This window comes from Heptranchias perlo, chromosome 8 (assembly GCF_035084215.1).
Source record: "Heptranchias perlo isolate sHepPer1 chromosome 8, sHepPer1.hap1, whole genome shotgun sequence".
Classification (NCBI taxonomy): domain Eukaryota; kingdom Metazoa; phylum Chordata; class Chondrichthyes; order Hexanchiformes; family Hexanchidae; genus Heptranchias; species Heptranchias perlo.
Window position 1 is genome coordinate 46,421,980 of NC_090332.1, and position 18,000 is coordinate 46,439,979.

At 41.1% G+C, this 18,000-nt stretch overlaps 1 protein-coding gene across 6 annotated transcripts in view; it reads right to left on the reverse strand.

Moving 5' to 3' along the window:
• Positions 1–3,229: 3,229 nt before the first annotated feature.
• Positions 3,230–18,000, reverse strand: part of LOC137324596 (exportin-1) — a 62,089-nt gene continuing 47,318 nt past the window's right edge. For all 6 annotated transcript variants that reach the window (XM_067989071.1, XM_067989072.1, XM_067989073.1 and 3 more), the window contains 5 exons: positions 12,319–12,487; positions 12,083–12,217; positions 5,402–5,561; positions 5,223–5,319; positions 3,230–4,339 (listed from right to left, as the gene is read on the reverse strand). In XM_067989071.1, the coding sequence (XP_067845172.1) occupies positions 4,193–4,339; positions 5,223–5,319; positions 5,402–5,561; positions 12,083–12,217; positions 12,319–12,487 (708 nt within the window). In that variant the 3' untranslated portion in view covers positions 3,230–4,192. The remainder of the gene's footprint in view (positions 4,340–5,222; positions 5,320–5,401; positions 5,562–12,082; positions 12,218–12,318; positions 12,488–18,000) is intronic.

Sequence of the window (18,000 nt, forward strand, 5' to 3'; positions counted from 1 at the left end):
TGAATGCGTACTTTGCATCTGTCATCATAAAAGAGGATGAAGTTAATGTCGCAGTAGAGGGGGAGGTAGTAGAGATATTGGATAGGATTAAAAAGATCGAAAAGGAGTTGCTAAATAGGGTGGCACTCAAAGTTAACAAGTCACCCAGTCCAGATGGAATGCATCCTAGGTTGCTGAGGGAAGCAAGGGTGGAGATAGCCAAAGCTCTGACCACAATCTTTCAATCCTCCTTGGATATGGACGTGGTGCCAGAGGACTGCAAATGTTACATCCAGATTCAAAAAAGGGGAGTGGGATAAATCTGGTAACTACAGGCTAGTCAGTCTGTCAGCAGTGGTAAAACTATTCGAAACCATTGTCAAGGTCCAAATGAACTCACTTGGAGAATCATGGGTTAATAAGGGGCAGCTGGCATAGATTTGTTAAAGGTAAATAGTGTCTGACTAACCCGATTTCAGAAGGACATAAACAGACTGGTGAAATGGGCAGACACATGGCAAATGCAATTTAATGTGGACAAGTGTGACGTGATGCCCTTTAGGAGAAACAACATGGAGAGGCAGTATGACAGTACTATTTTGAGGGGGGTGCAAGAGCAGAAGGTCCTGCGGGTGCATGTTCACAAATCTTTGAAGGTAGCATAGCAAGTTGATAAGGCAGTTAAGCGTATGGGATACTTGGCTTTGTAAATAGGCATATTGAATACAATAACAAGGCAGTTATGCTAAACCTTTACATAACACTAATTAGGCCTCTGCTGGAGTAGTGTGTTCAATAGTGGGTACCACACTTTAGGAAGGATGTCCAGGCCTTGGAGAGGGTACAGAGGTTTACCAGGAATGAGGGACTTCAGTTATGTGGAGAGGTTGGAGAAGCTCTTTAGAGCAGAAAAGGTTATGGGGAGATCACATAGGTACTCAAAATTATGAGGGGTTTTGATAGAACAAGTAGGGAAAAACTGTTTCCTCTGGCAAGTGGATCAGTAACCAGAGGTCATAGATTTAAAATAATTGGCAAAAGAACTAGAGGGGAAATGTTTTCACATGGAGGGTTGTTAAGATCCGGAACATATGACCTGAAAGGGTGGTGGAAGCAGATTCCATATGAACTTTCAAAAGGCAATTGGACATGTACTTGAAGGGGACTAATTTGCAGGGTTATGGAACTAAATTGGACAGCTCTTTCAAGGAGCTAGCACAGGCACAACAGGCCAAATGGGCCTCCTGTGCTGCATGATTCTATGAAATGGCTTGACTCCTCCCAGGAAACCCAATGATCTGTTCCAAACACACAATGATCTGAGACTGGTTCTCAAAGGACAATGGCATCAAACAACCTATGCATCAGTGCCTTCAACATACCAGATTAATGTACTTTTTCTTCAGCTTCTCAAACAATTGGAAGTAATCAATTTTAATCCTGTGTGTTGTGAACAGCTAGAATCCAATAAATAATCCATCATAGCCCAGAATGGTTCATTTTTGTCACAATATGGGTAACCAACCCTCGATTGCTAATCAGTAGTTGCAAAACAGAATATGGAAAATGGCAGGATGTCTGTTTTACCCACAAATCACCACGTGGTGGTGCTGTCTAGCAATATCAAGAACAAAATTCAAACACATCAACTTTCCTCAGTGGGATTATCTTTACTCAAATTGCAATGTTCAGAGCAAAGGACCAAATCCAACATATACTTAATCTTTAGCAATCACATTTAGTAGATAAACTATTTTCTATACAAATAATAATTTAAAGAACAAACCTTAAAATTACCCAAATCATGTGTTTCCATTTTAATGCTAAGGCATTACATTGTCGTACTAGTAAATGGTGTCAAGGAGTGCTGAAATGTACATTTGATTTCTTCCTCTGTAGAGTGCATGATCTCTGCTGCACCAGAGACATGAGGCAAAAGCCAAGAGTGTCTCTTTAAAAAGAGAGAACAAACAAGAGATAAATGGTCTCCAATGTATTGCTCTTGTGCACATTCTGGCAATCAGTTAAGAGCTGGTATCAGATAACAGACCCCACCCCACTCTTCTGGGTATCGGCAAATAGTCCAGGGGGATCAGCAAGGACAAGCTAAGGAAAAAAAATCATGGCTTTAAAGGTTGCACACAAAATACAAGACAATAATAAACTTGCAGAATGGGTGTATAAATGGCAAACTAATTTCAATATAGATAAGAGATGGTGCATTTTGGTAGGAGGAATAAAGAGGCCACATACTCCTTAGAAAATAAGAGTCTAAATGGCAAAGCGATCTAGGGGTACAGATTCACAAATCTTTAAAAAGTATGTGAACAAGGCCATAAAAAATGCAAACAAAGCACTGGGGTTCATTTCTAGAGGAATAGAATTCAAAAGCAAAGAAGTCATGTTAAACTTGTATCAAATCTTGGTTAGAGCACACAGTTCTCCAGATTACAAAAAGGATATTGAAACATGAGTGCGCAAAAAAGATTTACAGGGATGACAACAGAACAGAGCGGGTACAACTATCAGGAAAGACTGAATAGGCTGAGGCTCTTTTCTCTAGAAAAGAGCGGACTGTGAGGTAACCAGATAGAGGTCTTTTAAAATTATGAAGGGGTTCGATAGTGTAGACGTAGAGAAGATGTTTCCACTGGTGGGGGGAGTCCAAAACTAGGGATCATAAATATAAGGTAGTTACTAATAAATCCAGAAGAAACTTATTTACCGAGAGTGGAACTTGCTACCATATGAAGTAGTTGAGGCAAATAGCATAGATGCATTTAAGGAGAATCTAGATAAGTACGAGGGAGAAAGGAATAGAAGGATATGCTGATAGGGTGAGCTGAAGTAAGGTGGGAGGAGGTTCGTGTAGAGCATAAACACTGGCATAGGCCAGTTGGGCCAAAGGGCCTGTTTCTGTGCTGTACATTCTATGTAATTCATTTCAGCATGCATGCATTCCATGGAATTACAAGAATATATCATAATAAAAAGGATCCAACAAGTTGATGTTTCAAGTCCCAATGTCATCCAGAGCAAAAAGTCTAATTCAATTACATTAAACAGCAGCAAATCTGGCTCAGGATTGCTCAAGGATAAATCTCAGTGCTGGTAAAACTTTTAAATCACGAACTCTCCCCAAAATCTGATAATACATCTGTGAAACAATTTGGAAAAATTCAGGTCAATTTGATTATCTTAAAAAGAGAACAAAAACAAGGGGGAAAAAAAATCAAGGTCAGAAGACAGATTTTAAATGTAAACCAAATTTATTTTGCTCTTAAGTAGTGTTCTTGAAGCACTACAGCATGGTAAACAATGTAAATTAGTACAAGTCATCTCAAAAGCCATCAGTATTTTCATGAGCTGTTTATAAAGATGCAGCCTATGCTAACTCGATAAATATTTAACCACTTTCACTTAGAATTAATGAAGGCTCACAAATGAGCAACACTCCTCATTGAGGAAAACGAAAAGCTGTTGTCGACAAAGCGACAGCACATACATACACAAAAAAATTCATAAAAAATAACCAAGTGTACTGTGTTCCCAAGTCATTCAAGATGCTTTACACTGGGATGATATGCACATGATCTTGCCGCAAACCTATCTGGCTAGAATTGCATTAATTCAGTCAAGCATTACCATTTCTTCCAACTACCCATGGATACAATTGAAAAGCAGCACTGGGACATGCCTGACATACTACCCTTTGAACAGTTTTTACACAGATCACTTTCATTCCTAGGCTGCAAAAAGGCTATGCTACAACAAAGTAACACACACCTAATTTAAGAGATTGGTGATCAATTACAGAAAATAATTCCTATATTTGTTGTATACTTTGCAAGCAGAGGCACAAGCAAAGTCCACTTTTCAGCTCTCCTCTGTTTCTCCCCCCCCCCCTCCAAAAACCATAAAATGGGGCACAAGTGATCTTTAAAAAGTGATTTAATTCATACAACTGCATGCAAATCTAAATAAAGATGACAAAACTTTTAATTTATAACAATGGAAAAAAGGTATTACACAAGAAAACTTCCATACAAATTGCATACTAAGTAAAAAGAGCTACCAGGTGACAAAGGATTTAATATACATATATTGGCATTGTTTTTGGTCAACACACACAGATGTGCAATTACCTTCTGCAAAGCTACATTAATGGTGGCTGAACAGAAGAAACAGCACAACTTGGTTTACTCTATATTTCTCAATCACACATTTCCTCAGGAATTTCATGTGGGTTAAGAATACCAGGAACAGACATCTGAAGTTTATGCTTTTCTTCTTGAGCCTGGCGTAAAGCAGCCTCTCTTTCTTCTAAGAACAAGTCAGCGCTGTCTTCTCCAGCAAACTCCTGCAGACAAAAATCACATTTGTAACAAAGGGGGAAAAAAATGCACAAGTTTGCAAAAATGGCTTTCCATAGCCAATTTGGAACAATTCCACTCTGCTGCTGAAGCAGTTATCTCATGGCCCCTTATTCCTCAATGACTTGTATCAATACAAAATGACTGTCAAAAACCTACTTCGCTCCTGTTAAGCCACAAAGCATGATTGCTTCTGAAACAATGGAAGTTTTACCCCATTTATATTTCCACCCCCACCATTTTATGCTGAGCTGGGGCAGAACTGCAAATTTAGTAGCCCTTTAGTACCTCCTGCAAATGGCCATTCATGTGCAAACCTAGCCAGTAGGTATTGGAAGGTTATTTTATCATGAAGTGCATCAGAGCTGAATATGATCCTGTTATGCTAGATATGGAAGGTACTGTTCTACAAAGAGTAGGTGAAACTGGAGCTGTTGTTAAATTGAACAGAATGGAATCTCTGCAGCAGCATAATTTACATTCATACCCTATATAGATTCTACGCTTGTCAATATCACAGATGGTGCTCTAATTTCGGTGGAACTGATGGGAGGACTTTACCTTCCTTGTCAGATTGGGAAAAAAAAATCTTTTTAGGGCTAACCATTGACACTAAACTAAGATTGCTGGGCCTGTCCATGCAGAAGAAACAAAATTGATAACTGCAAAATCCCCATCTCATTTTCCTGCTCATAAGATCAGTTCATGCTGCAACAGCCGATACATCTCAGCTCTCCATGCACTTTCATGAATACTATTCAGTGGAGCTTGAAACTCCCATTTGACTTATTTTCATATTTGACAAACATCTTGGTATGATGAGGTTTTGCTATATTCTGAAATCTTTTGAAGTAGCTAGAATTGCTATACCTTGATTTGTACAAGAAAATCTCTCAGATGCTCTTTAAAAGCTGCAATGTCCTGATTTAAACTGAAAAGTCCCGTTACAAATAATTTGACTTGTGCCCTGTGGAAAAAAAGAAAATTTAAGTTAGGAACCAAAGTAATGGTTCAAAAAGGCTTGCCGTTATCAATTAAGACTAACTTACTCTTGTAGATGTGGAAAAGCAGATTTCAGTAGATTGGCCACATAATCCTGAATGAATACATGATTAGTGACAGGATTTGTTGGGTTAAGGGGTACTGATATTTTTCCTTCCTCCACCAGGTTAAACATGTATGCAAGTATTGATGCATGCATCGTCAAACCTACAAAAAAGATAAATACAGAATGTCAAGAATCAACTTTCACATAAAAATAGACCCTAGATGCAATTATGAAAACATTACACATATCCAACGACATAATATAAGCCTCAATTTAGCAGAGTGTTGGTGGTCAGGATTAGTTTAAACTATAAAAATCAGTTACAAGTAATCCAGAGATACTATTGCAAAATGCTACACACTTGTGATAGAATTAACTACTGCAGTAATCACAATCAAACAAGTTTTAGTATTCAATCCTGCACCAAGTTCTACTCACCCATTACCCCCCATCCTCAAAGTCCTACATTGGCTTAGCATCCCCCAAAGCTTCAATTTTAAAATCTTTGCCCTGGTCTTGAAATTCTTCCATGGCTTCATCCCGCCCTATTTCTGGAACCTCTTCTAGTCCTTTACTGCCCAAACTCTCCACTCCACTCCCCTTACTCTGGCTGTCTAATTTCTAATTTCTTGGCTGAATGTTAATTTTCCTCACACCTATCCATGAAGTGCCTTACTTGTTATGATTTAGCAAGTAGCATTTTTATGTTAAATGCCATATGATTCCACAGAACGTTTGTAGATTACAAACTCAAAGATTACAAAATCATTACATGCAAAACATTTTCTACATTATAAATGCAAGATGTTTATTTCTGTGGAGATACTGAGAGAAGCATATGACACAAACTAACGTAGGCTTGGAAACTCACTGCCTTTTAAGTACTGTGTTACTTCATAGTATCACAGTAGGTACAACACAGGAGGAGGCCATTCAGCTCATCATGTCTGCTCTTTGAAATTAGCTATCCAATTAGTCCCATTCCCCTGCTCTTTTCCCCATAGCCCTGTAATTTTTTTCCCTTCAAGTATTTACCTAATTCCCTTTTGAAAGGGACTATTGAGTCTGCTTCCACCACCCTTTCAGGCAGTACATTCCAGATCACTACAACTCGTTGCATAAAAAAGTTTCCTCATGTCGCCTCTGGCTCTTTTGCTGATCACCTTAAATCTATCTCCTCTGGTTACTGACCTTTCTGCCACAGTAAACAGTTTCTCCTTACTTTGTCAAAACCCTTCATAATTTTGAACACCTGTCAAATTTCCCCTTAACCTTCTCTGATCTAAGGAGAACCACCTAAGCTTCTCCAGTGTCTCTACGTAACTGAAGTCCCTCATTCCTGGCCCCATTCTAGTAAATCTCCTCTGCACCCTTGCTAAGGCCTTGATATCCTTCCTAAAGTGTGGTGTCCAGAATTGAACAATACTCCAGCTGAGGCCTAACCAGTGTTTTATAAAAGGTTTAGCATAACTTCCTTGCTTTTGTACTCTATGCCTCTATTAATAAAGCCCAGGATACCATGTGCTTTTTAAAAAAAAAACAGCCTTTTCAACTTGTCCTGCCACCTTCAAAGATTTGTATACATACCCCCCCCTTTAAAATTGTATCATTTAGTTTATATTGCCTCTCCTCATTCTTACTACTAAAATGCACTTCGCACTTCTCTGTGTTAACTTTCATCTGCCATGTGCCTGCCCATTTCACCAGTCCGTCTATATTCTCCTGAAGTCTGTTACTATCCTCCACATGTTTACTACATTTCCAAGTTTCATGCCATCTGCAAACTTTGAAATTATACCCAAGTCCAGGTCAATTATACCAAAAAGAGCAGTGGTCCGAATACTGATCCCTGGGGACCACCACTATATACTTCCCACCAGAATGAAAAACACCCAGTCAACTACTAGTCTCTGCTTTCTGTCCCTTAGCCAATTTTGTATCCACGCTGCCACTGTCCCTTTAATCCCATGGGCTTGAATTCTGCTAACAAGTCTATTATGTGGCACTTTATCAAATGCCTTTTGAAAGTCCATATACACAACATCAACTGCACTTCCCTCATCAACCCTCTCCATTACTTCAAAGAACTCAAATCAAGTTAGTCAAACACTATTTGCCTTAACAAATCTGTGCTGACTTTTTTATTAGCCCATACTTTTCACTGAAAATACCATGATTGTGAAAATAAATTATACAGATACACTAAGGTCAATAGAAGGTGAAAACACCATTATTGGGCAAACAAAGTTAGTTTTTACTAATACTTCCTTACCTTTATTTAGGCTTTAACCTACTAGAACATTAACACCCCTTACAGGTTTTACTTCTTCAGCAAATCCCATTAAACAAGTTCTGTTAAAATTGCAAAATAAAATTTGATGTGTCTATTACAATTAGTCTTTTGAAAATATTTGTTAAAAGACTTAAATAAATGATTTTGAACACGTACGCAGTCAATCATAGATCAAAAAAAGGCCATTTCCACCCATCAGGTAGGTCTTTGCCACTGCCAGCGCACACTGGAGGTATCAACTCTAGTCCCATTTTCCTGCTCTAGCCCTACAGTCAATATTTTGTTGTTCTTTATTGAACTCCTTTAAACACTTAATTAAAAGCAAAATACTGCAGATGCTGGAAATCAAATAAAAACAGAAATTCTGGAAATACTCAGCAAGTCAGGCAGCATCTGTGGAGAAAGAATTAACGTTTCAGGTCGATGACCTTTCGTCAGAACTGGAAGTAGTTAAAGATTTAACAGTTTTTAAGCAAGTACAGAGCCAGGGAATTGGGCCCGGGGGGGGGGGGGGGGGGTGGAAGGAAAGAACAAAAAGGGAAGATCTGTGATTGGTGGAGGGCAGGAGTGATTAAATGGCAAAAGGTTTGATGGTACAAGGCAAGGAGGGTGGTAATGGGACAAGTAAAAAAACAAAAGATGGGCCTAGAGGAGCTGTAAATAGCAACAGCAGAATTATTACCAGCTGTCCGAGAAAATGGGAGCAGTGGTTATGATCTGAAGTTAGAGATCAACGTAGAGTCCGGAAGGTTGTAAAGTGCCCAATCGAAAGATGTGCTGTTCCTTGAGCACCCATTGAGCTTCATTGGAACAGTGTATGGGGCCGAGGACAGAGGAGTGGGAGTGGGACGGAGAATTAAAATGGCAAGTGACCGGCAGGTCAGGGTCACGCTTGCGGACTGAACGGAGGGGTTCAGCAAAGCGATCACTCAATCTGTGTTTGGTCTCTCCAATGTAGAGGAGACCGCATCATGAGCGACGAATACTGTATACTAAATTGAAAGAAATACAAGTAAATCGCTGTTTCACCTAGGAATGAAAGGGCAGGCGTTGCATCTCCTGCGCTTGCACAGGAAGGTGTCATGGGAAGGACAACAGTTATTGGGGGTGATGGAAGAATGGACCAGGGTGTCAGAGGGAACAGTCCCTTGGAATGCTGAAAGGGGAGGGGAAGATGTGTTTGGTGGTTGCATTGCGCTGAAGGTGGCGGAAATAGTATCAGATGATACGTTGAATGTGAGGCTCGTGGGATGGAAGGGACCGTCCTATCATGGTTCTAGGAGGGAGGAGAACGGGTGAGGGCAGAAGTGCAGGAAGTGGGATGGACACGGTCGAGGGCCCTGTCAACTAGAGTGGAGGAGAATCCTCGGTTGAGGAAAAACGAAGACATATCAGAAATACTAGTGTGGAAGGTGGCATCGTCAGAACAGATGAGACGCAGAAACAGAGAATGGAATAGAGTCTTCACAGGAAGTGCAGCTTCACAGGAAATGGAGATAGAGAAGCCGAGGAAGGGAAGGGCCGAGACGAGTTGGAGGAGATGAACCATGTGAAGGCAAGAGAAGGGTGGAAATTGGAAGCAAAGTTGATGAAATTTTCCAGTTCGGGGCAAAAGCAGGAAATGGCACTGATGGAATCATCAATGAAAGGGGACCAGAGTGGGACTGGAACAAAGAATGTTCCACCTATCCCACAAAAAGGCAGGCGTAGCTAGGACCCATACAGGTTCCCATAGCGATACCTTTTATTTGGAGGAAGTTAGTGGAATCAAAAGGAGAAATTGTTCAACATAAAAACAAGTGCAGCCGGGCAGAAGAGGGTGGTGGTGGATGGGGACTGATTGCGCCTCCGTTCACGGAAGAAGCAGAGGGCCCGCAGGGTGTCCTGGTGGGGGATGGAGGCGTTGAGGGACTCTATGTCCATGGTGAAAAGGAGATGGTTAGGGCCGGGAAATTGGAAACTGTTAAAGTGGCGGAGTGCGTCGGAAAAGTTGCGGATGTAGGTTGGAAGAATCGGGACAAGGGAAGACAAAATGGAGTCGAGATAGGTCGACCGGGGAGGTCCTGTTTGTGGATCTTGGGAAACAGGCAGAGGCAAGCTGTGCGGGGTTGGGGGACTATGAGGTTGGAGGCAGTGGGGGGGGGGGGGGGGGAAGGGGGAGGGAGGGAGGGAAGATCTCCAGAGCAGATGTCATTGACTGTCTGGGAAACTATGGCTTGATGTTCGGCAGTGGGGTCGTGGTCCAGGTCCAGGGAGGAGGTGTCGGAGAGTTGGCATTCAGCTTCCGCAAGGTAGAGGTCTGTTCGCCAAATAACAGCTCCACCCTTGTCAGCAGGTTTAATGACAATGTCAGAGTTGGACCTGAGAGAACGGAGTGCTGCAAGTTCAGAGGGAGTTGGGTTAGTGAATGAGTGGAGTAGAGTAATTGAGATGGCCGGTGTCATGCCGGCAGTTCCCAATGAATAGATCGAGAGGTAAGAGGCCAGAGGGAGGGGTCCAGGTGTAACGAGAATTCTAAAGACAGGAGAAAGGGTCCGCTGTGCTGGTGGGGGGGGGGGGGAGAAGACTGCTGGCCAAATAAATGGGCGCAGAGGCGAAGACAACGGAAGAAGAGCTCAGCATCACGTCACGCTCGAAATTCATTATCCTTTAAACACTGAATCAGCTTCAGTAACTACTATTCCATATTCTAACAACCCTTTGTGTGAAAAATACCTTCTAGCCTTCAAGACAGACTTGCATTTATATGTCGCCTTAGGACATCCCAAAGTGCTTTACAACAAATTAAATACTTTTGAAGTGTAATCATTGTTGTAATGTAGGAAACACGGCAGCCAATTTGCACACAGCAAGGTCCAACAACCTTTATACTTCTGGTATCAATCCTAAATTTATACCGATTGCCGGTTCACCAACCAATGGAAATAGTATTTCACTATCTTATAATCTCTCAAGTCCTTTTATAATATTGAACACTTCTATTAGACATACCCTTAACCTTTGCTGCTCCAGTGAATACAGCCCTAGTTTTCCCAAGTCTATAACTATATCTTCAATATCATTCATGTGAATCTACATTATTTTTCCATGGCCCCAATATTCTTTCTATAATGGTATGCCCAAAATGGCAAAGTTCTCCAGAGGTATCAACTCTTGGCAGCCTGAAGCCAGACTTGCCAAAAAAATGTTAGGTTACAAAGAATTGACGACGATTTAATATTTTTTTTAGTTCATTTCACAAATTACTAATTTGCAGAAACTAACAATGCAAATAAACGAAACATTTTCACATGAAAAATAAGTTTGTAATCTAAGTGGTCTGTAGAGCCAAATGGCATTTATTACAAAATTGCTACTTACTTTGTGACTAGTCACAATAGGTAAGGCATTGTTCTGATTGCCTTGTGGGTAAAGGCACTCTGTCGTGCTGCAGTAAGCCACAAAGGCCAGAACATCGCAGGTTTGAATTCCTGGACTGTTCCAAGTTAACTGAATTCAGCACAGGCAATATTTGGGGCACTACAATAAGTCTCAATACCATTTGGCAAGAAAAGGGGGGGGGGGGGAGCCCAGGTTACTGTTTCTGACCACTATCCAATGACTCAATGGAAAATCTAACTGTGTGAACATGAGCGAGAATCAGATTGGGCTCAATAGTAGACCCCGTTGTCAAATACTTGACAGCACTTCTCAATGTTCACATATGAAGAACAGCTATTTAGGCAAAGTACCAGGTGGCTGCTGGTCCCTGTGGAACTGTACCCCAGCAAGAACCAGTTCCCTCAAACTGGGGGCGGGCGCAACAGAAACCATATGATGTTTTAAACATTGAATGAACAGTAATACAATTTGGGAAGAAAAAAAAACAATTCCACGAGCACTGACTATTAGATCAGCTGACTAAACTCAGTGTACAATAGTTCTTCCACTGAATGCTGAAGTGTATGCTTAATCTAATACATTTACTTTGGCCAAGTTTTGTTGCACTTCTGTTCTGATACAGAATGCAGAAATTCAAATTAGGAAAACCAAATTAAAATCCTAATCTTGTTATTTGGACTTCCAAAAAACAGTTGCCAGCTTCTAATAGTCCATTTTATTGTACACTCCAGATGAAGATCGGTCATGCAGGAAAAAGTGAGAAGCCACCAGAACTGGTCATAATCATTGCTGGGCACATAAATATATCCAGCAAATATCCAGAGCAGACATATACTAATCAAGTCTAACTAGAAGCTGCCTATGTAGGTTGATTTTTCAAATCAAAATCCTTTACCAACCAGAATTCAACTTTTGTTATAAACAGATAATGTACTAATTTGGTTGCAACAAAGTTCAAAAAGCAGTGAAATCAAATATGCTACATTGCTACTCACGCAAAGTCCTTACCAGCAGTGTGGGATGTATCTGTGACAACAGAAAATATATGCTGAAGGACATCGCAAAAATATGTCTGATAGAAACTTTGAGCAGCTGCCTCTTCCTGGGCAACATTTTGTAGAAGAGTATAGAGAATCTGTAGACCTGTTTTAGAAAACATTTTTTTTTTAAAAAGTTGCAAAAACTTCATTGTAAAAAGTATTAATTTTATCAAATTTACCATGTACAAATTAACTTTAACAAACCTGTATCAGCAACATTTCTCATGGTGTGTTTAAAAGCCCAGATTATGGAATCTAAAACTAGCTTAAATTGTGCTGGAGGAATGGCTAGGAAAGCTGGGAAACAGTGCGAATTTACAGCTTGTAAAAGCAAGAAGAAATTTGTTCTATGTTCAGGATATTCCTCGAAGTCCTGAAAAAGAAAATAAATGGTTTTGAGACATTACTGGAAATTAAAAAGAAACTCAGCTAAGAGGAACACAAAAAATAAATTCTTAAGAGCACAGAGGAGCAAAGTGCTACTGTACCCATGAGAATTCCTGATCACTGCAAGAAGAGGAAAAAAGTCATTTAAAAAACGTGATAGATTAATGTGCACTGGGCTGTCTTGGTCACCTGTTCAGAGGGAAACAGTGGAGACCTGGTAGCCAGCTAAGTTTGGGAAGAGGTTCTGCAAAGCCCAGGGGGAACAAGAAAACAAGAAAATAAGAGGGATCCTTAAAAAAAATATTAATCACAAATGAATGGAAAAACACATTTCCCCAAGGATGCATTGCTTAAAAGTTTACAAAAATATTAAACGTGTTTAGTATTTACTTCACTTCACCTCTCAACATCCTCGTGTATGCATCATCCCTGGCCTACTGAATGCAGCGCCAGCCTAATCTTTGGCCTGGAACAACTGTTGCTGCTTTATGACCAGCCCCCAAGAGTGCTAGAATTACCCCAAAGGAATTGTGCCCTCACATTTTCCTGCCCTAAGGCCTCCACTTGGCACCTGCCCGAGATGGGAGGTATTCTTTGGCATAGTGTGGTGGAAATCCAATACATTACCCTAATTTTTTAATTCATTCATGGGATGTGGGCGTCACTGGCAAGGCCAACATTTATTGTCCATCCCTAATAGCCCTAGAGAAAGCGGTGGTGAGCTGCCATCCATGATGTGAAGGTACTTCCACATTGCTATGCAGAAGGGAGTTCCAGGATTTTGACCCAGCGACGAGGAAGGAATGGAGATATATTTCCAAGTCAGGATGGTATGTGACTTGGAGGGGAACGTGCAGGTGGTGGTGTTCCCATGCGCCTGCTGCCCTTGTCCTTGTCCTTCTAGGTGGTAGAGGTCGCAGGTTTGGGAGGTGCTGTCGAAGAAGCCTTGGCAAGTTGCTGCAATGCATCTTGTAAATGGTACACACTGCAGCCACAGAGCGCCGGTGGTGGAGGGAGTGAATGTTTAAAGCGGTGAATGGGGTGCCAATCAAGCAGGCTGCTTTGTCCTGGATCGTGTCGAGCTTCTCGAGTGTTGTTGGAGTTGCACTCATCCAGGCAAGTGGAGAGTATGCCATCACACTCCTGACTTGTGCCTTGTAGATGGTGGAAAGGCTTTGGGAAGTCAGGAGGCGAGTCCACTTACTGCAGAATACCCAGCCTCTGAGCTGCTCTTGTAGCCAGTGTTTATGTGGCCGGTCCAGTTAAGTTTCTGGTCAATGGTGACCCCCAGCATGTTGATGGTGAGGGATTTGATGACGGTAATGCCGTTGAATGTCATGGGGAGGTGTCAGACTCTCTTGTTGGAAATGGTCATTGCCTAGCACGAATGTTACTTGCCACTCATCAGTCCAAGCCTGGGTGTTGTCCAGGTATTGCTGCATGCGGGCATAGACTGCTTCATCATCTGAGGGGTTACGAACGGAAAGGAACACTGCAATCATCAGCGAACATCCCCACTTCTGACCTTATGATGGAGGGAAGGTCATTGATGAAGCAGCTGAAGATGGTTGGGCCCAGGACACTGCCCTGAGGAACTCCTGCAGTGATATCATTTATGTCATTATGAAATACATATTTAGAACGTAAAATTGAACTTAATTTAAATGAAAGCTGTAAGCAGAAACCCCCGCGTATTCCCCCAGCAGTCAATACACTGGTCTTTTTCATAAAACTACACAATAAGTGGAAACAGTCTTATTTTAGTCATTAGTGATTTTAAAACGAAAATCCTTACTTGCCCATACAATTTTCTCCCCTCCTTCGCTGAGGGCAGAGCTCATCTTGGGGTAACAGTGAAACCATATATATTTGAAAACATTTCTCCAATTAGTAAAACATCAACACATGATGGCTAAAGATCTCATCTGGAGTTCAAAACATTTAAATTTTTAGCAAGACAAAAGGACCCCCAAAAACCCACCACAACTACTCACCCTAACATCATGTCTCTTTGGAACCGCATCTTTTGAATCCATTTATATTATTCACTGATTTTCTTTCTTCGATTTTCCAACTCTTAAACTTGTGAGCTCTGGTATTTGAATCCTTTACTATAGTGAAGTATCCAAACTATAGTTTGGATCAACATTATCAATCCTCAAAGTCTTGATTCTTCAAGAGATCAAGTCCAATTTTCTTAATTTCTCAGGTGATTCCTGATACCCAGAATCATACATATATGCCCTGTACCTTCTCAAGGGCAATATCCTATGATTAGTTACCCAGAATCCCAAATGTCATCTGACTAAACACCTTATACAGCAATATAACCCAGCACCCTTATTTGCCTTTTTATTGCATCCAGTCACTGATAGATATCCATAATGACCCCAGAGCTCCTTTCATTACCATGCTTTGACTGCTCCATTTAACATTACTTCTGCTTCCTTGGTCCCATGTTAATCATATTACATGAATTCACATTAAACTGAATCTGCATAAGAAAATAGGAGCAGGAGTAGGCCATGCGGTCCCATGAGCCTGCTCCGCCATTCAATAAGATCTTCGACCTCAACTCGACTTTCCCACCCTATCCCCATATCCCTCGATTCCCTTAGTGTCCAAAAATCTGTCGATCTCAGCCTTGAATATACTCAATAATTGAGCATCTGCAGCCCTCTGGGTCAGAGAATTCCAAAGATTCATAATCCTCAGTGAAAAAATTCCTCCTCACTTCAGTCCTAAACAGCTGACCCCATATCCTGAGACTATGCGCTCTAGTTCTAGACACTCAAGCCTTAGCATCTACCCCGTCAAGCCCCCTCAGAATCTTATGTTTCAATGAGATCACCCCTCATTCTTCTAAACTCCAGAGTGTACAGGCCCATTCTGGGATAACATAGGAACAGGAGTAGGCCATTCAGCCCCTCGTGCCTGCTCCGCCACTTGATAAGATCATGGCTGATCTGTGATCTAATTCCATATACCTGCCTTTGGCCCATATCCCTTAATACCTTTGGTTGCCAAAAAGCTATCTAGCTCACATTTAAATTTAGCAATTGAGCTAGTATCAATTGCCGTTTGCAGAAGAGAGTTCCAAACTTCTACCACCCTTTGTGTGTAGAAATGTTTTCTAATCTCACTCCTGAAAGGTCTGGCTCTAATTTTTAGACTGTGCCCCCTACTCCTAGAATCCCCAACCAGTGGAAATAGGATGGATAGAGAGAAACTATCCGTTCCCCTTAATATCTTATAAACTCTAGAGAATACAACCCCAATTTGTGTAATCTCTCCTCGTAACTTAACCCTTGAAGTCTGGGTATCATTCTATTAAACCTACGCTGCACTCCCTCCAAGGCCAATATGTCCTTCCGAAGGTGCGGTGCCCAGAACTGCTCACAGTACTCCAGGTGCGGTCTAACCAGGGGTTCCTATAGCTGCAACATAACCTCTGCCCCCTTGTACTCTAGATATAAAGGCCAGCATTCCATTAGCCTTATTGATTATTTTCTGCATCTATTCATGACGCTTCTATGATCTATGTACCTGAACCCCTAAGTCCCTTTGGACATCCACTGTTTTTAACTTTTTACCATTTAGAAAGTACCCTGTTCTATCCTTTTTTGATCCAAAGTGGATAACCTCACATTTGCCTACATTGAATTCCATTTGCCACAGTTTTGCCCATTCACCTAATCAATATCGCTTTGTAATTTTATGTTTTCATCTACACTGCTTACAATGCCACCAATCTTTGTGTCATCGGCAAACTTGGATATGAGACTTTCTATGCCTTCATCTAAGTTGTTAATAAATATTGTGAATAATTGAGGCCCCAAGGCGGATCCCTGTGGGACTCCACTAGTCACATCCTGCCAACGTGAGTACCTACCAGTTATCCCTACTCTGTTGCCTTTTGCTCAGCCAACTTCCTAACCAAGTCCATACTTTTCCCTCGATTCCACGTGCTTCTATCTTAGCTAACAGTCTCTTATGTGGGACTTTATCAAATGCCTTCTGGAAGTCTATATAAATAACATCCATTGACATTCCCCTGTCCACTACGTTAGTCACCTCTTCAAAAAATTCAATCAGGTTTGTCAGGCATGACCTACCTTTCACAAATCCATGCTGGCTCTTTCTGATTAACTGAAAAGTCGAGGTGTTCAGTCACCCTATCCTTAATTATAGACTCCAGCATTTTCCCCACAACAGATGTTAGGCTAACTGGTCTATAATTCCCTGGTTTCCCTCTCTCTCCTTTCTTAAAAAGCAGAGTGACATGTGCAATTTTCCAATCTAGAGGGACAGTTCCTGAATCTAGAGAACTTTGAAAGATTATAGTTAGGGCATCTGCAATATGCTCCCCTACTTCCTTTAAAGTCTACTCAATCTTTCCTCATAGGACAACCCTCTTATCCCAGGAATCAATCTACTGAACCTTTGTTGGACCACCTCCAAGGCAAGTATATCCTTCCTTGGGTAAGGAGACCAAAACTGTACACAGTGCTCCAGGTGTGGTCTCACCAAAGCCCTGTACAATTGCAGAAAGACGTCCTTACTCTTATACTCCAACCCCCTTGCAAAAGGCCAACATACCATTTGCCTTCCTAAATGCTTGCTATCCTTCCATGTTAACTTTGTGATTCATGTACAAGGATACCCAAATCCCTCTGAACACCAACATTTAAATAGTTTCTCACCATTTAAAAAATATTCTGTTTTTCTATTCTTCCTACCAAAGTGAATAACCTCACATTTCCCCACATTATACTCCATCTGCCACCTTCTTGCCCACTCACTTAACCTTCTATATCCATATCCAATTAGAGGGTGAGAAGGTTGGTTCTCAAACAAGCGTACTGAGCTTGAATAAAGGAGACTATGATGGTATGAGAGTGGAATTGATTAAAGTGGACTGGGAAAATAGTTTAAAGGGTAAGACGGTACATGAACAGTGGTGTTCATTTAAGGAGTTATTCTAGAACTTTCAAAAAAAAATTCCACTGAGGAAAAAAGGGTGTAAAAGAAATGACAGCCATCCGTGGCTAAGTAAAGAAATTAAGGATAGTATCCGACTAAAAACAAGGACATATAAGGTAGCCAAACTTAGTGGGAGGATAGAAGATTGGGAAGTCTTCAAAAGACAGCAAAAAGTAACGAAAGGATTGATTAAGAAAGGGAAGATAGATTATGAAAATAAATTAGCAAAAAATATAAAAACAGATAGCAAGAGTTTCTACAGTTATATAAAAAGAAAAAGGGTGGCTAAGGCAAACGTACGTCCCTTAGAGGATGAGACCGGGAAATTAATGGTGGGAAACATGGAGATGGCAAAATTGCTGAACAAATATTTTGTTTCAGTCTTTACGGTAGAGGACACTAAGAATATCCCAACAGTGGACAAACGGGGGGCTCTAGGGGGCGAGGAGCTAAATACGATTAAAATCACTAAGGAATTGGTACTCAGTAAATTAATGGGACTCAAGGCGGATAAAT